General features: G+C 41.4%; 1 protein-coding gene and 1 long non-coding RNA gene across 8 annotated transcripts in view; both read left to right on the plus strand.

The window, feature by feature from the left end:
• ARHGAP22 (Rho GTPase activating protein 22) overlaps positions 1-22,180 on the plus strand; it is a 137,658-nt gene that overhangs the window by 38,060 nt on the left and 77,418 nt on the right. The window contains exon 1 of one of the 7 annotated variants that reach the window (XM_085065335.1): positions 7,552-7,590. The exons of 5 other annotated variants lie outside the window; for them this stretch is intronic. Coding sequence is in view for 1 of the 2 variants with exons in the window: in XM_085065332.1 (XP_084921458.1) it covers positions 7,967-8,009 (43 nt within the window). In the remaining variant the exon portion in view is untranslated. Of the gene's footprint in view, positions 1-7,551; positions 7,591-7,616; positions 8,010-22,180 lie in introns of those variants that run through there. One more of the 7 variants, XM_085065332.1, reaches the window with a different exon arrangement.
• On the plus strand, positions 550-2,186 carry LOC146435366 (uncharacterized). Its single transcript, XR_014853077.1, has 3 exons — positions 550-666; positions 1,155-1,290; positions 1,943-2,186. It is a non-coding gene; the product is annotated as an uncharacterized LOC146435366 (long non-coding RNA).

A 22,180-nucleotide genomic window follows, 5' to 3' on the forward strand; every position in this document is an offset into this window, starting at 1 on the left:
ATATTTCTTGCTAGTTTGTCAGAAACCAAGTTTTTGGTGACATTTTGCAGCTTATGTGCTCTTTTGCTGCTGTTATGGATTGAGCTTTGTTCAGCCCCAGAAACAGTTGTGCTCCCATTTGCAATAACAATGGGTGAATTCTGCACAAGATTTGTGCAATGTCCGGGATCCCTAAGGCTAATAAAGTACTCTAGCAGGTTAGCATGATGAAGTAAAATAAGATACATGATGTATGGCAATGTCACAGCACACACCAAATTCTGCAGTAGTGAAATAAAGACAAGAGAAAAAGGCCTCAAGCTGTGCCAGGGGAGGTTCAGGGCAGACATTAGGAAGAATTTCTTCACTGAAAGGGTTGTCAAGCATTGGAACAGGCTGCCCAGGGAGGTGGTGGAGTCACTGTCCCTGGAAGTATTCAAGAAAAGACTGGATATGGCACATAATGCTGTGGTTTAGTAGATGTGGTGATGTTTGGTCAAAGGTTGGACTTGATCTTGGAGGTCTTTTCTAACCCAATGATTCTGTGATTCTGTTCTGTTCTACTGACAATCCTTTAAATGCAGCACTACTGATGCTTTTGAGGTATCTGTTAGCACTGTACTTAAACTGCTCAGTAGAATACACTGACTAGGAAATACCACATGGAAATCATACTGGGAAACAAAGGTAAGAAAACTAAACCACACATCCTTTTTACAAGGCCCACCAAAAAATGTGGGGGAAAAGGGGAGGCACAGCTGGTCCAGGATCCAAAAGAGAATATAATTGAGAAACTGCCATCTGGGGTGATTATGAATGCGCTAGTGCCAGTTTGAAGTGGCAGCTGGCCCACTGTCAAACACCTGTGAGGGAGGATTCACAGGCAAAACCCTCCTCTGTATTTGTATGAAATGCTTTAGGGATAACTAGTGTGTTATCAGTGAGAACCAGCTTGCACTGGGCTTTCTGAACTTTCTACAGAGGAGGAAATATGACAAGGATGTATTACCTATGGCACAACACAAGCCTTACACCCATCTTAAGAATAGCCGGGGTTTTTGGGAGTTTTTTGGGGGGGGGTTGTTGGGTTTCTCTGGTGTGGGTTTTTTGTTTTTACTTTGCTTGATTGGTTTTTCTGTGGTTGTTTTTTTGTTTGTTTTTTTGTCTGGCTATAGGAGTCCAGATATTTTTTTATCAAGCTCAGACCTTTTTACCGTTAGCTTTAAGTTCTTCAGTCAGTGAAGAGTTGTCTCTCTGTGAGCCAAAGCAGATCCTTCCCTCTCCTCTAAAAGCAAGGATACTTTGAAGTTAGTAAGTGCAAAAGCTTGCATATGTTAATAGTCTGTCTGTACACTGGGATCTGTTAAGAAAGGGTTCTTTTTACAGCAGTTTAAAGTGCTGGTGGGCAGCAAGATGCGTTCAGGTATTTGTAGTAAAACTGCTTCTTATAATCTGTATGCTTAGCTGATCTTCCCCTTTGGGCTGCAAGCTGGTCTGAACTTACAAAATAGCTATGGATCCATGTCAGTGCCAGCTAGGAGCTGCAGATGTCAGCTGGTGCTGAGGGCAGCCTACCTGCTGCTGAGAGAAATGAAAGCACAGCGCTGAGAGCTGTCCTAGCACTCCAGTCAACACTGCCCTTCTGCTGACAAAAATGGAGCAGTCAGGATGTCAGCTTTGCCATAGCCAGTTGCAAAAGACTGATTTTAAAGGGACGTTCTCCATGTGTAAGACTTGACTGTTCAGGGATTTTTTCATGTTCCCTCAGTTCTTCAATGCCAGTGCCCCTAGAGCTTGCTAATGCCTGCAAAGCAAAAACCTGGAGTTAGGCTCTCTAGCACAGTGTGGCTAAAGCTGTATTGGAATTTCCAACCGAGCTTTCTTCATTTGTTGGTGTTTGCACCTAAAATTCTTCAATTTTTTGAGTTTGTGTCAGAAGCTATGAACTTTTTGCTTACAACAGGTGGTTCTTCAGGATTCATGGAGTTCCTTTTTGCAAATCTCCAGTGCTTCAGGCTGCACAGTCATTATTTGAAGGGAAAGAACAAAGAAGGTGGACACCTGGGAATCTCCTAAAATATGGCCATTAATATGGAAAAAATGTCAAAATGCCAGCACAAATTATTGTCATAGGAGTGTCAGATGGTATAACTGAATTTCTCTTGGAATTACAATGATTGGAGGGAAAAGAAAAAGTGATGGACTTACTGAGTTTATAAAAAGTTCTTCTGATTAGACTATCTTATGACTCTTTCTGGACTGAAAATTCTTTCATAGGACAAGGTCAGATGTTTTGAAATGTTATTCCTGACAGAACAGGTGACTTTTGATCCTTTCTTTTTTTTCTTTAAGCCAATGAGCCTTTTCTTAATAGAGCTGTACTCCATTATAAACTTAGCCTAACCTGGTTAATGGGAATGCATTTTATATCACTTGGGGGAAGGCAACCTGTGAATACAAAATGTATACTTCCATGCTATACATACCTCTCATACAGTCTGGTGAAATGTCTACATCGAACTCATGTTTTCCGTGTTACTGTCTTCTGTGAAGAACAGATGAACTTTAAATTGTTCCTTTAAACCATGAAGGTCTAATTCTTCTCTCAGCAGGTTATTTTTCAGAGTCTTAAAAGCCCAGAGAACTGGAGTTTTCAAAACCATTTCCTTTGCAGTTTATATTAAACATACTAGAAGTGTGTTTTTGGAGGGCTGGGATTTTGAGGGCAGGGGATGATGAAGATTGGGGTTTGAAAGGGTGAGGATGGTTTACATTGCTCTGCTCTCACAGGAAAGAAGCCTTAGGGGAGGTAGCATGTCATTTTATTTATAAATACTAGGCTATAAAATTCACTTTGTAGTTTCAGGCCCTTATAAGAAATGTAGCAGGTCTTTAAGGGAGTTAGAGTATTTAGAGATATATGAACTAAGATTGGTTGTAATGTACTCTTCTACCTGTGTTGTTACATTGCCAGAAGAGTCTTTCTTCTGAGACCAATGGTTATTGGAAAATCAGTGAAGAGTCATAAGGTGTTGCCACTGTGGCCTGGCATGCCACTTTTACTTGGTTCATCATGTGTTTTGGAAGTCATGAGAATAACGCTTACCGAATCTGACTTCACTTAAAAAGTAAACTTTTCATTTTACAAAGGGTCTAACTTTTGAAGAGGAAGTCTGTAATTTGCCCTGACTTACAGATTTTTTGATTGATATGGAGAAGTAGTATAAATAATATTACAGATCAGACAAAATAAGTTTTCATTGGCCAAACTTGAAAATTCTAAGATATTTGTCTGAATTTTGAGCATGGGTATTAGTATAAATTGTGAGCTTTTCACAAGTGCACCTTTCCAACTGGCTGGCTCCAGTCATATAGTCATACAGGTCCATTCTCTGTGAAGCTCAGTTTGTCAGTGTGATGGTAATGATGCAAAGTGGCATTAACATTTGTGTTCTCCAGATGAGTTTGAGCCTTTTGGGGTGGAGGGAATGGTGAGGAAAAACCCCAAAACTATGTAATCCTTGCCTTGTGTCTAAAAAAGCTTAAAAATTGAATGCTTGCCCAGTTCTAGAGATGCAACTCTGACATAGTTGGGAATCAAAAAAACCATCAGTTTCCTAGTAAAGGAATGATTAATAAATACCTTCAGCTGTTAGTACTCTAGTCATGTCTGAAATGAATCATTGAACTAGAACAACATATTCCTCTGCCATCCTGCAGTTTCTTAAATTTTACTTGGAGTTTTTTTTCCCCCAGAATGTAAGTAGTTGACTTAACTAAAACTGAAATTTTTACTTCTGGCTTCCAGATCTTTAGCGTGGTCCAGAAATATGAAAGTTCATTATTCACACAGCAGTGTTTAGCAGCCAGCTTTCCTTTTCAGTGGCAGCCAGCACACTCCTGTATTTCTTAAGAAATGGGAGGGAATATAAACTTTAAATCAAGAATTTTAGATGGTGAAGCTGAGAACTATGGCTGGAGAAGAAAAAAATGTGCAAAGTAGATGAGTTATTCAGCAAATATTAGGACACTTAATCTGCACCAGTTCATTTTTCAGAGACCTGTGAAGTACTTGGAGTTTTTGAAAGATCAGCCTAATGGTTTAGTATTTCAAAACCAAATTTAGACATTGAACTCTGATTTCGTAAACCGTAGTCTAAAGTTGGTGTGTGCTGTTTCAAAAGAAGCCATGCATGGCTGACTATACGTCTAAAAGGTTAAATTGTTAAGAATGACAGAAATCCCGCCTTGAACAGCTCCTGCTATACAGACTGACTTATGTATATTAGCAGAAATGAGTCCCAAAAGAATCGTACTGCAGAGTAAGTGTGTTTTGTTGCAGGATAAGTGCAAGCATATCCACCTTTCTTATTGCAGGAATAGGCTAATACTTACTTGAAATTTTTGCTGTATGTAAATATAAATGCATTTTGTATTGTATTAAAAATTATATATAAGATCTCAATTTTATTTGACCCAGACAGGTTTGGCTATCTTTATTTTATTATCTTGTGTAGAGCCTTCAAACCCTTCAGGTTGTGTCAGACCTTGTACCTGTAGCAAACAATCAACATGTTAGGGTCTAGGATGAGAGTTTCTAGGGTTGCCTTTATTTAGGCAAAAGATTTGAGGGGCAGTTCTGCACTCTTACTGTCATTAGCTGACTGCTGAGGTGATCTGCCTGGGCCTGACTGCATTCAAAAGAGAAACTAAGTGTGGTTTAGACATTAAAGAATCTTGAATTTCTCATGGGATGACAGATCTAGACATCTGACTTCTGCATCTCCCAAATATTGCCCATTTATCTCAAAATGTTTGTTTTGTTTTAATCTTGACTGTACAGCATCTCTCCCCCTCAAAATAAAAAATGGTATCTGGTTTGTATGCATTTACTCTGCTGGCCTGATCCCCTGCTGGCTCTTTCTGTCTGGCAGAATTTGTACTGGCAGTATGTTTGATAACAGACACATATTGGCTTAAATTTTAGGAAACTCAATGAGTGCCCTCTGAAGTTAAAATGACAAATGATCTGCAAAGTGCATTGAAGGTATTTAGAGCATGAATGTCCTTAGAGCATGAATGTCCTGAGAGCATGAATGTCCTGGTTTATATTATTTATATGGAGTTTTCAGGTTATCAAGAGGTGGTAGTGGTTATAGTATTTTAATTTACTAGAGATTAGAGCTCTTTATTTAATCACATTTTCACTCATGTTTCTTTGGTTGAATTTTCAATGTACAACTCGTTAGCTATGTTTTTTTCCCTGAGGGTTTTGTTTTCTGAGTGTATTTTTTTAACATTTTTTCACGTTCAGGAGTGACACAAATATATATCAGTCAACAATAGATTGAAGATTTTTCTTAAATTAATAATTTTTAATGTTCTACTATTGAAGAACTGCTTTGTTTTGGATGAAACTTGTATTCTGCTGTGAAATTCAAAGCATGGATAGTTCATTTATATGCAAGCTTTGGATGGCTTTCTGAAAGCTGCCAATATTGGCTTATTGTATTGCTGACCTTCACTGTAATTTTTGCCATCCAGAGCAAAAGTGAGGGAAGGAACTAAGTGTTCTTTAGCTCCATTTTGTATAGTGATGCTTTTGGGTAATGTCACACTATGTGCACATGGTAAGGATATCAGAGGCTCTGCCTTCCTCTTGTAATGATTGCACCTGAAGATTGTTCTTTTAAATACATGATGATGGTTATTGTGGTAAATGAATCTCAGCTATTTTCATCTGGGGCCATTTAATTCCTCTAGGTTAATACCATGTAATCAAAATGTAAGACAAACTTTGTCAGTTTTTTGAATATTTTGTGAAAACAAGGAGAGTTTTAAAACTGTAATGTTCAGTAATAGAAACAAAAAAGTTATTGAAATGCTTTGTTGAAGTTGTCAGATTGATGGTCTCGAACAAGCATGTGTGCTTAATCCCTCATCCGCCTCTATCTGTCCATGTGAATTGATGTACATAATAGTCGTAAGACTTCTTAAATACTCAGATTTCAGTAACTTCTAGGAAGTCTGGGGAGTTCTCTGAGATACAGTATCTAGTACCTTTCCCCATGGAGCTGGCTTGGCTGCCAGGCAGGAACAGCTGGAGAACAGGGTGCTTTCTCCCTCCATTTTATCTACCACTCATCTGACAGTGCCATTAGTAAACTTCGGCTTAGTAGACTTTGGCTTCCCCAGAACTTGGAAAACTTACCCCTGCTGGGGACTGCCTGGAGTTTGCTTTAAAACAAAATGCAGGAGTGTTGCCAGGAGATTGTCCAGCCCCTCCAGCAGGTGGTTTACGTGCCTCTTCCCTGAGATCAGATCACCCTCTAGCCAAGAAGAAAGGGAAGTATCTGCTGCTTTACAAGGGCAAGGTAGCGCTTTGCACAAGAGATGGCTTTCCAAGCAGCTGTCAGATATTGGCACTGTCTGACAAGTTTAGAGGTTCAGTAAAACAACTGAGATGAATTCTCACACATCTATCCAAGAGGAACAAGTTGGTACCAGCAAAGCCAGAATACTAGATTTCCTTCAGCTCTCTTAAAAAAATATCTCGGATTTCCTGTAGTATGGCTGGTGGTGGTGGGAAAGTTTTCCTGCGCTGTCCATCTTCTATCCTGTGTGGGATTGGGTTGTGTTTTGTTTTTTTGTGCTAACTAATGAATGCTCATACTCTGAGATTGCTCAAGTGTGCAGTTAACAGCTGAATACTCTGCAGGAGGACCTCTCTGTAGAACATTATTGTAGTTTTTCTGGTGGTTTTTTTTTTTAATGATTGGAGACCTGGTAGACATCTAACCTTTAGGTTATTCATTTTCTCTCCTGGAAGTCTGTTCTGAAGAACTAGCTCAATTTCAAGAGGCTGGGATATGTATTGGGAGCAGGAGGTTCAGAGAGTTATCAGGTCTTGGGTTCAGGCTGTTTCTGGTATTTTATCTATATTGAAAGCTGTAGCTCCTTGTTACCTCCCCCACCCCCAAACCTCTATTTGTGTAGCTTTCTCCCCTCCCATGCACACTGTAATTTTTGTGCATTGCACAATGCTATCAAGGAATGTACTTTTCTGCAGTGTCCAGCCTGGAAAAGACTTTATCACTCAGTCACTTCGTTGTGACATCTAACTTTTAATGCTTGATCCAAGCTTACCAAAAGCACCCAGTTTGGCTGTGAGTTGGTGTATAGAACAAAATGTGCCACTCTGCTGCAGTGCTTAGGGCATTGCTGCACCTGGACAGTGGGGCTTCACTTAGCCGAGCAAGGACCCTGCTTATTGAAGTGCTGCAGGGTCTAGAAAACAAGCACAGAGTGATCAGAGAACCAGCCAATATCTGTTCTAGGGATGTTGTTGTTTCCTTATCCCAAAACAAAACTCTTATCTTGTCTTTGTAACTGGTGATTTAGTTAGGTTAATGCAATTAACAGTGAGTGCATAAACAAGCCGCCTGAATATTGCTAGAGTAGTGCTGACCTTTGCAAGGATACAAGGTCCCTGTAACACTCGGTATCTCTGTGGAGACTCAGATATATGGGGAAGTGTTTACTCTTGGGGGGGTGTGTGGTGGCAGAGGATACCATATGACCGTATCCTGTGCTGCTAGAATTTTGCAAGAGGTGAAACGGTCTTTCTGGTATCTTTTTATGCACGCTGAAGGTTTACGTTTGGTGTCTGCTGCCCTCCGGCCATCTGAGAGCCTCTCGCGTAAGGCAGGCTCCGGTGGCTCTCATCCCTTCAAAGGGGCGACTATAATTAATAAGCCGGTGCTGTTTAAGGGGCAGGGAGCCGTGAAGCGCTTAGTTCTGCCTAGAGGCCGGCTGGAAATACGGGCTACAAAGGCGGGGAGCTCCAGGGCACCAACCTGCCGCTGCCCCTGCGTAGCCTCCCGGGAGCCCTCGCCCGGCTGCCCGCCCCGCTGCCAGGGATGCTGGAGGCGGCCCCGCCTGGCAGGGAGCGGGCTGGCTGGGGCCGCGAGGGACGCTGCCACCTGCCATGGGGCTGTGTTCCTGCAAAGGCTGCCGTGAGGAGCCCAGAGGTAACTAGCTTCCCCCTCGGATGTGCCGGGAGGAAACTCTGCTTCCCCGTGTGCCCCGGCGCGGCGGCGGACGATGCGCGCAGCCCCGGCTGGGAGAGCGCGCCTCGGGAAGCGCCGGGCAAGGGCTCCGCTGCCTTCTGCGGGAGCGGGACAGCGGGAAACGGGAAACGAGGCCATTCTCCCCCTGTGTGCAGGATTCAGTCCTTCGGGAGCTGCCACCACTTCTTCTGTGGTTCAAAAAACCTCGGCAAACTAAACCAAGCCCTTAAAAAATATCAGTATGATCTTATGCTTTAAACACAATTCTTGGTTCTTCTTTTTCTCTGCTAACAACTTGGTGGGAGGGGAACTGGTTGTTTCTTTTCTTCAGAAAGGCTGTTAACATGGAAATAGCATTAGCTGACAATCTTTCCTCATCTATTCTATGTAGTGATGGACTTGGATACTTTCTGAAGGGTCAAGCTTCCAGCAGTGTAGAAGAAGCTGCTTTAGAAGGCAGAGAGACAGTGTCTCCAACCCACTTAAAGCTACTGTAATTCTGCTAAGGACTTTTAGTTACTTCCAGGGTGGCTCCTGCATGAGTTTGTGTTGGGACCAACCTCTGACATCCTGTCTGTTTTGGGGTAGGTTTTTAGTTGATACTCAGGAGCTCTCAGAATAAGTGTTGTGTGAGCCCAAAGAGAAGTGTAGCTTTCCTCAGCAGAAAGCAGCTTCCTCATAAGAATAGTGTTCAAAAGCATTAACGTACTTGGAGTTTGTAAAGTGAATGCTTAACTGTTTTGACTTTTAGACAGCTGAAAATAATACTCTTTTAGTAATCAAAATTCTCTGAAGTTGGTTTCTTGAGAAAATAGGGGGAAAATTGCTTTTTGTGCAAAACTTTGAAAAAAACCCACCCTTATAGTCACTATGCTGAAAGTATGTTTCAAAAAATGGTAGAAATTTAGCACACACACTCTAGTTTTGAGAAAAAGGGAAAAATAAACACATTGGTGGAAATTTTGTGAGTATGAGGCTGCTGTCTGTATCACAGGCTGTATCACGGTAAAGTCTATAAGTAAAGGTAACCTTCAAAAAGCTAAAGGCAGTATAAAAGCAAAAGGAAAAGTGTGCTGATCTGAAGTAATATCAGTAACGGCCAGTTATATTAGAAAGAAGCATAAATAAATTTTCCTTGTCAGGAGTAGAGAAGGCCAGGTAAAGGTTTATCAAGTCTTTCAGTTATTGAGTTGACTATGCCCAGATGGTCAGTGTAGCACCCAGTGAATGGATCTGAATTTCCCTCTAAACACAGGATAAGGAAAATTGCTTGCACAAAATACCCCTGAGTTTTGGATTGGGAATCCTGTGGGATTTTTCATATGCCTCTGGTTTTACTCTGTTGAGGAAAAGGAGGCTTAGACAGGGTATTATCAGAAAACATTTGTCCTAGTTTCTGGCATAAATCCAGTCACCTCATTCACTTGAGTGAAATTGTATTTATCTTCTTCAGGGAGAGCTTCTACAAACAATGGGTGTTTCAGATAGCATATTGCATTCAGGCTTGAAAAAAACAAAGCATGTTTGTGTCAGAATTGCACATTTGTGTAAACCTGCAGACATTGGTGAAGCCACACCATCCTCTGTGAACTGGTACAGTTGAGATAGATATTTATGTTAAACTGTACTTTGCCTGTGGAACCCTACTGAGTATGTAATACTAACAAATGTTTTGAGGACTTCTTTCAAGGCCAGCCTATCAAAGGTCCTGCATGATTTTTTTTGTCATATTTGGAAAATACATTTTAATTTATTCCTGGGTAACAGAATAAATCTTAGTTGACTCTCTTAACCCCTGTAGGAGGCTGAAGCTTGTTGCACAAAGACTGTGTGCATAAAACTTAACAAGTCTCAAGTTTAATATAACTTCGCTGTTGGTACTAATGTGATCAGTGAGGTAAAAAGTCTATGCCCTGTCTTGCTGGTCAGTCACTGTGAGGGAAGACCTGAAGTGCCAAGCTGTCATTTGTATTCTTAATTGGGAACCAAATTTGGCTTTGTATGATGCAGCTGAATGTCATTTTTTTCCTTGGTGCTTGGCATGGGCCCCTTTAAAGCAGTAAGCTTATTTTCTAGTGCTTTTCAGATGCCTCCAAATTTATAACATATGTAGAGAAGCTAATGATTTAGATTGAGCCTTTTACTTTGTTTTTTTGGCTTTAAGGGGTGGTTTAGGCTACTGGTGCAACAGCCTTTTGAGCATGAGCTTCAACTACTCCAGCTTTGCTGTAAAAATATTTTCAGCAGATGTGGTAGGGGTGTGGCGGGGGTCCTGGGTACTGATAACAATGTTTTGTTTTATTGCATTTGCCCTATCAGCTTTTCTGATAGTCTTTTAGCACATCAGGCACAGACAGGGCTAACTGATGAGTATATTGGTACTTCATCTAAGTTGCAGGCTGAAGTGTTTCCCTGAATGCAGTAGATTATCTGCAGATGGCAGAGACAAGCTTAATAAGGGGGAGTGAGTGTTTAGGGATATTTGCATTTGCTTAAGGCCAGGGTGGAAAGCTCGGGTTGTCATCCTTCTCCACTCACCTCCCCTTCTGTCCCTGTAGCAGAACTACCCTACTGGCTGGAAAGCAACAGATTGCTGGCAGGAATACTGAATTGCCCTTTTACCCTGTCCATTGGATTCAGTCAATTGCTATGTGCTGAAATCAGAATGTGGGAGAAGGACATGATTGTTGGTAGGAACTAGAAGGGAACTAGAAATAAAATCCTTCCACCAGACCCTGTTAGCTTCCAATAGCCTTGAACCTGAAGCTATTGGGAGAGTGTTTGTCATGTGCTATGGTTGATTGTTTACACTTTACTGTTTCCTGAGCTTGATTGTTTCAGCGTGATTGTTTTTCTTTTCTTGGCATTTTTTACACTGAGAGTTGTTCCCATCAGATGATCCAAAAAAATCTTGCACTCTAGTGTTACAAAGATTTTTGGTGGCTTTCCAGTGATGCAATGTAACCCAGACTGGGACTTCTGCCTTTACTTTCTTTAATTTGGTCATCAATTGGTCCTGCTTAATTTAGGTCTCCTAGGGAGATCCATGGTGTGTTCACTATGATAAAAAGTTTCAAATTGGTGCAAACATAAAGGATTAAGGAGAACTCTAGTTCTCAGCCAAACAGTATTTGCCCTCTCAGTCTTGTCTGATGTCAGCTACCAAGGTGTTGTTTCTGTTACAATTTTGTGTTTAAGAAGGTGCAGTGTGTATATATATATATGTAGGGCTTGTAAGAAAGGAAACACTGGGAAAATGGGGCTTACCTGAGATAACAAAGCTTGCTAGATTTTTTGATAATGGTTGTGCTTTGTGTTAAAGGAATAGAAAAGGAAGTAGAAAAAGTCAGTTGCATCTGTTGGATGACTTTAATACTTTCCATCATAAAAGCAAAAAGGGTGAGGATTTAGGAGATGACCATACTTTGGAAGTTTGCAGTTCTTAATGCAAATAAATGTGTTCAGTATCCTCCAGTCTGAAATACTGTAGAAATCTGTTCTTAGGATTTATAATACTACCTCAGAGCTAATTTTCCTGTGTAAAAAAAAAAAAAAAATTGTTTCCTCTGTTGTCCTTTTCTAGATTCTTTTAAAGCCTCCACAGTAACTGAATATACCTTCTAACACAAGTCCAGAATGAGTTCTCACTAGAAGTCCTGAGTAGATTTTGACCATAATCTTACACATTTGGGTCTCCCGGGGACAGTTTGATTGGCTGTGCACTCATGTGAAGCACACAGTAGCGCAGTTGCAGTATTTTAGAATTATGAAGTCCCCAGGTGAGAGAGCATGTGTGTGAATAAACATGTGTTCTTATTATGTTGCACTTTCCTTCCTGAGAGAAACACTTTCCTCAGTGATGTGACCTAAGCACTGTAAGAACAGCCCATGTTGGATAGGAATGTATATTAAGTTAGAATGTGTACTCATTCCTCATTTCAACAGGGTGGTCAGTTTACAGTATAACTGTAGTAGCAAAAAGGACTTCAGAGTCTTCTGCATTCTGCATTTTTTTTGAAAACCCAAGACCTAACAAAGGAGGAATTCAGTCTCTTCCAAAATGTAAGAAAAAGTGAATGGATTCTCTTAGTGAGTACAGCAGAGAATGCCACCTGCATGGTTCCTCAGCTGCTGTTCCCGGATGTGCACTCAAATGTGCTTCCTCTCCTTTTTCCCTGTGCCTGTGGCTACTAAGGGTGGCATTTGGAAGGTGTGTCTTGGAGCATCAGGGAGACTTTACTTATTTTTGCCAAAATTCAAAAATTAACTGGAAATTTGAAAAGCTGAGAGATTTGTTTCAGGAAGAAATATTATCCTGAAGTTATTCGGTCAGTTATTACTTACCTATAAAACTGTGACTGGTTTTATCAATGAAAGCACAGAATAACCTTTGACCTAACACAGTAGAGCTCTTGCTGTGTTAGTTGACAGAAAAATACTGTTTACCTTTCTGGTCTCCACTACTTATGCTCTGAAGAGGAAAGGAATTAACTGATAGCATTTCAAAGGCTTGATCATATGTTTAGTCTCTTGTCCAATTCACCATCTGTTTTTTGATGTTGGCTGGTTGCTAAGCAGAACTAATTGCAATTCTTTTGTTGAGACACTTCATTAAAAGGACTTTTTATTTAACAGTTGTATTTCTACAGTTCTTGATTGCTGTAACTTGAAAATACCAGTTTCAATCAAAAAGGTTTCATTTTTTCCCCTATTATTAATATTTTAGTGAAAGTGCAAAATATTTTCTGTTGTCCTTTTTATCCAAGAAAGTGTTACTTTGTGCAGCGTTGGACCATGTCCCTCAGAAATGAGCACAGATGGCATATTAAGTGAAGTGGGATACAACTTTGCAGGACAAGAAATATGGGTCTAAAACAAGAAATGGGGCTGTTGAGGTTGAGCAAAGCAGTGGATCACTACTTGTTTATAAAACAGGAGAGTTTTGGAATACTGCTTCATAGGGGATAGGTGCAGAGAGGTTTTTAATGTGTAACAACTATATAAGGTGAGAAGCTTAAACAATTCTTTTCCTTAATGAGCAGTGTCTGTGCCCCTTCAATGAACTGCCATTTGTAGGTTAAACTGCCTGCTGCGTTTAATCTGTACACAACTGAACTAACACCTGAAGATTTGGTAACATCTGCTGTATACATAACCTCTGGCTTGTATTTACTGTCAACAGAATCTTGTTACTTCTGATCTAAATTCAGGCTTGCATAGTGAGAGAGCTCATAAATGCAACATGAACCCCTGCAGTGACGTTGCATCTGCTCTCTGTTACCACACCACTCACTTGTAAAAGGAAAGCTTTCTAAACTGCATGAAGTGAGATTTACTCTCCCTTCTCCAGCTTGTTATATAGCCTCTCTTCCCTTTTTTCCTATGTACAGTGTTCATCTCTACATAAGGACTTTCAGCCTGGAATCCTACCACAGGCAGCACTTGCATTCATTGTTCTTGGGGACATATTCCAGGGATGGTGACTTTACCACTTCCCTGGGCAGTCTCTTCCAAAGCTTAACTATTCTTTGAGTAATACCCACCCTGAACCTCCCCTGACATAACCTTTCCTCTTGTCCTGTCACTGGTTGCCTGGGAGAAGAGGCTGACCCTTGCCGCAGCCTCCTTTCAGGCAGAGGGCAATAAGGTCTTCCCTGAGCTTCCTTTTCCCCAGGATGAACAACCCCATCTCCCTCAGCTGCTCTTCATAGGACTCAAGTTCCAGACTCTTCACCAGCTCTGTTGCCCTTCTCTGGACATTCACCTCAATGTCTTTATGGAAGTGAGGGTCCCAGAACTGGATACAGAACTTGAGCTGCAGCCTCAGCAGTCCTGAGCACAGGGGGACAACCACTTCCCTGGTCCTGCTGGCCACAGTACTCTTGGTGGAAGTCAGGATGCCATTGGCCTTCCCTGCCACCTGGGCACATGCTGGCTCATGTTCAGCTGCTGTCAACCAGCACAACCAGGTCATTTTCCCCTGGGCTGCTTTCCAGCCGCTCTGCCCCCAGCCTGTAGTGCTTTAGCAAGATTAGATCTTTAGAAAGATATGCCAGATAGTACTCTTGACGTTTAAAGTGTCATTGGAAACAAATGTGGTGAGGTGTGGTGAGCACAGCAAGTCCAACATCTTTGCGGCTCGTTAAAAATGACTGTCTAACTGGAGGTCAAAGCAGGTTGGATATTTGATTTCCATTCTCTTTCCTAGCCCACACATCCAGTTTGGTCTGGAGCATTTATGTTGCTATCTGGATAAGTAACAATGTTCTTGAAAGCAAATACAGGCAAATAATTAGCTGGTGTTGATTTGGATGATACAGAACTCCTTCAGTTCACATAAATGAAGCAAATGAGGTGCCTGGGTGTTTTTAACCAGAGGATGATGAGGAGAGTATCCTTCTACTGTGGTATGTGAGAACTGGCTCCTGAAAGAGCAAAACCAATGAATTTCAGTACTGCTTTGGGAGCAGCTGGGGTTGCAAGAGAGGCTCTCTGTTCTCCTACAGCCATTGCAGCAAAAATGTTATCTCTAGACTTTCAAGGTGCAGTAGTATCTCTGATTAGAAATGTATATTCGGTTATGCTGTGATGCCAGGTTTAATGAACTGACCAAGTGACTCTGGTGGGGAGCTGAGAAATGAATGAAATGAACTATTTTAAATTCTCCTTTTTAAATTAACTCATTTCTAACATCTATAAAAAGGCCATTACCTTTCAAGTTGGAAGTGTAATATATGCCAGTTCATTAATAATCTGTGACACTGAGCTAATAATTGAGGCCATGGCTGTACCAGGGAGTACAAGTCTGAAGATGCTTCCCAGTAACTTCAGATATGGTGTCTCTTGGCTGTGTCTTAGCAGGACCAGCTGTGACTTAGTTGGTTACTGTGAGTTGGCCATTACTAACCAAATTAATTGGGCTCTGCTGCTGGTATGCATATGAGAGCGAGGAAAAATCCTTTATGAAGGATTTTTTTCCCCCAAAGTCTTGTTTAACATTTTGTTGTTGGATGGGCAGACACACCTTTCCAGTTTTAGTGGTTACAGCAGTATCCTAGCACTACCTATAATGGGATAGCCTTATCTCCCCAGTATCTTTTGTTTATCAAATCAGAAGTGCAGTTGGTAGAGGAAGTCATTATCTCTGTAGACTGTAAAGTCTTTTCTACTGGGCATCCTGTTTTTATGAGGTTGCTGGGATATGCTGTGAACTGCTGCCATGAGAGTGAGAAATGAAAGATTATGTGTCACCATGGTGTTTTCACTTACGTTCTTCCTATTGGGATTGTGTGGATAAAGACTTGTATGTAGAGGGTAAGAGAATCTGACAAAGTTTGGGAAACTTAAGTTTAGTAACTGACTCTGCCTTAGTCATTGTTGTGACCCCAAGCCAGTTGCTTAGTCCTGTAAGTCCTCACTTCTAATTTCTGAAAGACATCTAATGCTTCCTGGAATTGAGACTGAAAACCAAAGATTATGATTTGCCCAGACACTGTTGTAATGGGAGCTCCATTATTGTCACAAGTTTGAGAGATGGTTGAGTATGTTATTTCTGTAAGTAAATGTTATGGGACAATCAGAAAGAAAAGGTAAACTTAGGGGTTGAGATAAGAACAATTTATTAATTGCAATGAAATATTTTAGTAATACTAAATACACCAATAATGTTAATAATAATTTTAATTAAAAGGAATGTGTGAGAGAGAATAGAATTCAAGAGAAACCAGTGATGCACAGTAAAATTGTTCACCACCCACAGAACATCCCTGAGCAGCAATTGGCTCCTTCCATGTAAGTTCCCCAGTTTGTATACTGAGCATAATGTTCTATGATACGGAATATCCCTTTGGCCAGTTTGGATCACCTGTCCTGGCTATGCTCCCTCCCAGCTTTCTGTGCAGCTTCTCACTTGCAGAGCACGAGACACTGAAAAGCCCTTGACTGTAAGACAAACACTGCTTAGATGAGCCAAAACATCTGCGTGTTATCAGCATTATTCTCGCACTACATCCAGGAAAACACAGCACTGTACCAGCTACTAGGACAAAAATGAACTCAGTGCCACATGAAACTAAGACTTGGCATGACAGTCAAGTATGAAGAAGTACAGTAACATACCAGTAACTGATCATTTTAGCCGTGGTAGGCAATCCAGAGTATTTCTGACACTCAGCAAGGTACTCTAGGGCACCATTAGGAGCTAAGCAGGGAGTAGGGTATGTCCGGTTTGTTTCACATCGCAGTCTGCTGCCCAAGATGATTTTGGCTAGAGTTGCTCTGGATACAAAGGCAGGTGCTAGGGTAAGAGAGAGCAGTCATTCCCTTAAAGAAAAACTCTTGGATGAATCTTCTGCTTTGCTACTGTCTCCTCGTACTCTGTGAGGACTGGGCATATGGAGGGCAGCATCTTCCTGAAGTTAAACCACTGAAGCACCTCTAAAAAGGTGGAATCTGGGACTTTACTCCCATTGCCCAAAGCATGTAGGCCTTTTGTGTCTAGCTCTTGAAGTAACGCTGTGAAAAACCAGTGTTTTGGCTTTCTGTGTGGGAAAATCTGTCTGTGCCAATGTGTGTGCCTTGCTGATTAGCCCACTGGGTCAGACACCCCTCCAGAGCAAAGAGTCGGACTGAAGGGTGGTGGGAGGGAGGGCTTTGACTCCATCAATCCCTTTCTGTCTGTAGCTCTCAGGAATGCTGAGAAACCATATGCAGTATTGTTCCCCCCGGCATATTCTCATGTGCTTTGACTGGCTTGGCTGTAAGCAATTCAAGTGACAGGCATCCAGCTCTCCCTTGGGAGGCAAAATATAGTTCAGCCATCACTATAGGAAGGAAAATGAGATTCCAAGGAAATGAGGGGAATCTGCTTGAAAACAGCAGTGATGTAAAAGGGGCTCTTAGACTTCACTGTCAGGGATTTACGCAGTCTCAGCCAGAGACAGAATTGGGCAGTTTTGTACCTGCTGACAGTGGCAATGACTTAGGACCTTGCTGTATGTTTCTATATTATGTTGTAATTTTCTTCTGATTTTGATTCTGAAGATTCAGTATTGCCATATATATGGTAGAGAGAGATTTCAGTATAGGAGAAACACACAAGGGAATGTGGGACTTAATCTTTTGAAGCAAAGGAGCCTAGACTACTTGAGAGGCTTTGTAGGCTGTTTGGGGGGCTGGAAAGGGTTCCTGAGTACACTGATGGTGCTATGCTTTGTGAATAACTGCTTTTGAACATCCTGGTTCCTTGCTTATTAATGCACAATGTGTATTGCTAGATCACCTGACAGTATAAATGTATTTCTTATCCATTTGATCAATTCATTAGTGTTTCTATTGGATAAGGTAGAGCATATAGTAGGGTTTCATGCTGGTACTTTATGCCTGTGGAAGTAGATTTAAAGAAGTTTATCATTTCACAGCATTTTAATACATCTGAATAAGGCGGAGAGAATTTGCACCCTTGTTTTGTATTGTGCCGCTGGGCTGTTTTCTGATATTATGGAAACTGCCCTAAAATTTGCTTTACTGACTCACAGGATAATAGCCTTTCAAGTCTGTTGGCATCGCCCACTCCAGTTTCCCACAGCTCTGTATCTTCTTGGCTCCACACTACTAAGCCTCCCACGTGAATTCATAGTAGTCTTAATTAATCAGGTCATTCCTCTCACTCACAACATCACAATAATTTATCCATACTGAGTTGCTCAACCTGTTGGAGACACAAGCTGGTGTTACTGATGGATTTGGCTAGTCCAGGGAGGGTTGAAGAATCATACTCTTTTGTTTCTCTAATGCTGTAGGTGAGTGGTTGGTAGTGTATAACTGACCAACGAACATTTTGAGTGAAGGAATACAAATAGACCTTTGGAAGTTTGTGATTTCTGCTCAACGAAACTAAAGTGTACTCTGATTTCATGAATTTTGAAGCTGTTTTACACACTTCTCATCTGCTTTCAACACTCCTTTCCGAATTACCTAAAATAGGAGTAATATTATACTTGAAGAAATCTCTGCAGCAGTAGCATTTTTCTGATAATAACTAAACGAAAACATGATCAAGGTCTGTTTTTACTGACAATTCAGTTTCCCTGGACAGAACCCCTGCTGTGCTGTTAACATAAAATTATCAAGTCTGTTGTTTTCTTTTTCTGAGAATGCAGCAGTTGCTAGACTGGGTCTAGCCCAGGGTCTGGTATTCTGTCTCTGGCAGTGGCTAGCACCAGATGTCTCTGAAGTGATTGGGCTCTGGAGCAGCAGGTGGGAGTTAATCTACCCCTACACTAGGTTTTATCATGTCTTTAATAGCTAGAGAAAACTTAAGCTCTGGAAAAGGCATTTCAATATTTCTGCTAAATGTCTGTTTTTATAGTGAAGTGATCCTTCTGGGTAGTCTTGTCTAGCCCAGGGAGAATACAATATTTTTGAATCATAACATTTGTGGAGTTTTCTTTAGTATTTTTCTTTTCTTTTTTCCTCTTTTGTTTTTGGGTTGGTGCCTCAGAAGATTTGTTGCCTTTATGAGGTGTTACTGCTCCTGTTTACTGAACTGTCAGTGTTCTTCCTAGCTTCTCAGTGAAGTTGTTAACTTTTTTCCATATGAAAGAGGAGTTTTCTTCTTTATTGAAGCCAACTCAGCTGCAATGATAGTAAAAGTGCTTTTTGCTATCTACTACTCTTGGGGGCTGCTCTTCTGAATAGTGTTAACCTGTTGTTGCCTAGATGCCATCTGTCCACTTGTGGAAGCATAATCAACCTGCCCTGGTCTTGTGTTAGCAAGAGTTCAGTAAAAATAGCTCCACTTCTGCAGATGCAATTTCTGTATATGATAGAAAGGAAAACTGAGGCAGAGACAAATAATGCACTTTTATTGTAATTCGAGCCATGGAGTGTGGTATCTCAGGTCCACTAATGGACACTGTTTCTTAAAGGAAGAGTCTTTGTTTGAGACCTTGATCTGTTCAGCTAAACAAGATGTGAGAATCATGAATTCTGAAAATGGAATAGCCTCAGTAGCACTGAGCACCACCCAGATATCATCACCTAGTGTAGTTCAGATTCAGGTCCCGGCAGGACCTATTTTGTTGCAAATTTAAACAGTGGTTATTACCCTAGAGCTGCTTGTGTATATCCTGGCAGAGACAGCTAGAACAATAACTTGAATTTTCAGAGCTGTATTGCTTGAAGAGACCTCCTGCAGCAGCTGTAAATCTGCAGTTGTTGAGTGCTCTGTTGATTCAGAGCAAAATAAAGACAGGGAATAAATGATGCTGCACATTACTACTGTGCTTGGGAGTAATTCAGCTGGAGTATGGGTCTAATCTATTCCTGATAGATTGTTTTACTGATGAGATTGCTGAGACACCAAGGAGTTGAGAGACTGACCTTCAGAAATGCAGTGCAGAGCAACCACTCAAATCAGTGGGAGATAGGAGGGCATGGCAGCTCTGAAAAACAAATCCTGGCAGACTGCAGGAGAAAGCTTGGGATTCCTGTCTCCTAGCATAGGTTAACATTCAATAGTCTGCCCAAAAAATACATGCTTAAATGCAAAGTTGATAGATGTCTAAACCCTTATGCTTTGCTGTGTGGCAATACAGGTTTGTTTCTGTCTGTTCAGTTGTGGAAGGAATGCAGACCCCCAGAGGAGAGGGGATGAAGAGTTATGTAGGCTATTCTAAACAAGTCTCTTTGCTGTCTTCAAGAATCCAAAGGTGCACAGACTGTTCTTTCATGGGGTCAATATGTGGGATATTTTTTGGTTAAATGAAACATACTGAGACAATTCTCCTTAAATAGCAGCAATGTTCCAGGGGTCTTGGTGTCCTTTTGTCCTGGTGCACTGGAAAGTTTTGCACTGAAGACATCCTGAAATAGTTTGCTTTTGTCTGGTTTTAATTTTCTCTGTACTGTGCACAAAAATGCTTTCTGGGCTAAGGTGTAACATAGCTCTGAGGAATGATGGTTTAATACCATCGGGGTAGGTGGCAGTCCCTGAAACAAATGCCACTGAGTGAGCTCCATCAGACATTTGAATATAGCTGAAGAATATGTCTAGAGGCTTGTAGTTTATAGTGGTTTTTACTCCCAACCCTTTCATTTTATCTTCTTTCAATTTAAATTTAGTTTAATTCCAGGTTTGAAACTGAGCACAACTTGTGTGTAAGACATGAAATGATCTGTGCATGTGACTTCTTGGCAAGACCTCTGCTGCTGTTAAGTCCAGGTAAACCACAGAATGCTGGGATGTCTGTCATCCCAGGAGGTAGGTCCAAACCTGTATAATTTAAGAGCACGGTGGATGAGATCTATCTTCTGTCAATCTTCAGTGAAAGCCATCTTTAAGGCAGCAGAGACCAGCTATTACTGCCTGGGTCCCAGTGAGACAGTGAGGCTTGATGATGGGTTGGGAAGGTGTGCCAGTCTCAGCAACCAGTGTTTGATCTGCAGGGGAGGCATTGATATTTTAGTGTCAGTTTCCTGAAAGATACACCCTTAAATGTCCAATACTGATTCTACAGTGAATGCTCTTCATGTGAATAAATGTCATCAAAGTCAGGGATAAAGGATCTGATAATCTGGGTCAAAAATAATAATAGAAAGGAGAATCTCCATTTGTGGTTGTGTGTGGGGATGAGAAGGGTGATTTTCTTGGGTGGGTTTCTCCTTGGGGGAATCAGTCAGTTCTGACATCGTCAGCCTGTGTTAGGATGTTGTACAAGTCAGATCTGAGTAATGGTCCCAGTAGTTTTCTGTTCTGGCAGACCTGTTCTGTTCTAAAATGTACATGCTATTGGGAATCAATATGAACGAGATAATAGCTTTCAACTGAAGCATCCATCAAGGTCTACTCCTCTGGGAGTTTTATAATTACTATCACATGAGTGGACTTGATATTTTGTGAGTTGTGTGCAGAGCTAGTCCAGGTTGCCATACAGATTTCAGCAGCTGTGAGAACTTTCACAAGTGACTAAATAATGCATTCAAACGTTTTTGCATTGTATGCATCCCAGTGATTTCTGCATCACTGAAAGAGGATGAGCCTCAGAAAATGCAGGGGAGGATGTCCTCAGAAAAAGCAGGGAAGGCAACTTCTGATTGTAGGCCTAGGAAAGGTTATGTAGGGTTGGACTGCAATTTGAATCCATGCAAATGAACTGGAAAGCCTGAGATGCATGATATTGGACGTCCAGCTTAGAATATGTAATGGAGAGGTGTCTTGGATTGATGATATGATAATCCTTTATCCCCTATCGTTGGCTTATATGCCCAAGAAAGAAAAAAAAATGTGTGGTCCTGTCTCTTTAACTGCACCCAGCCGCAGAGAGAAACGCGGGTTTTTTTGAAAACATTTTCTCCAAGCCTCGCTCCGGGGGAGGATTCGTCGCTCGGCAGAGACTGCGTGCTTGCGGGCTGGACGGGGGTCGGAGTGAGCTTTGTTCCCGTTTTTTCCATTCTTCTTCTTTTTTCCTCGTTTGGACCCCTTCTCTTCGATCTGCTTTGCCACCCGGAGACCCAGGAGGGCCAGAGGACAGCAGAGCTCTCCAGGGAGCTCCACCCGGCCCCGGGGGGGGCGAGGAGGAGAGGGACTGCGTCTGAGAAAAGGACTTTTTATTCAGGTTGAATAACTGCCTTTCACCTTGTTTTCCCCTTCCCCTGTGCCTTGTAGGGCACTCTGCGTGGTTTTGTTAAATAAATAGTTTTTTCTTCACTTTCATCTGAGAGGTTCTGTTGTGGGTGGGGGAGGGGGTGTCGGGGCCCTTCGCTCTCGCAGGAGAGAGTCTTATCATTAACCCGGGACAAGAGGAGCTGTAATTTTATATGATAATTTTGTTCTTTGCAACTCTTAAATATATTCATACCTATGAAATACCCCTGAGATACTCATAGCTATTCAGTCTACACTGAATGCTAGACATTAACACCGCATCACCATTGGTGTCAGCTTTACATTTAATACTCTGAGTTCATTTTGTGCAGCATGTCAAGAATAGCATGGAACCAATTTATATCCTAAATAAGCCCAATAAAAATATCTTTTCCTCCCTCTACTACTGGCATTTCTCTACCTATTCACATGGGTGGCAGCTTCAAAGCAGTCATTCTGTTTCTACAAGTGGATGTGTCTGCTTAAT

Source organism: Lichenostomus cassidix, chromosome 6, assembly GCF_008360975.1.
Source record: "Lichenostomus cassidix isolate B80296 chromosome 6, HeHo_3.0, whole genome shotgun sequence".
NCBI lineage: Eukaryota > Metazoa > Chordata > Aves > Passeriformes > Meliphagidae > Lichenostomus > Lichenostomus cassidix.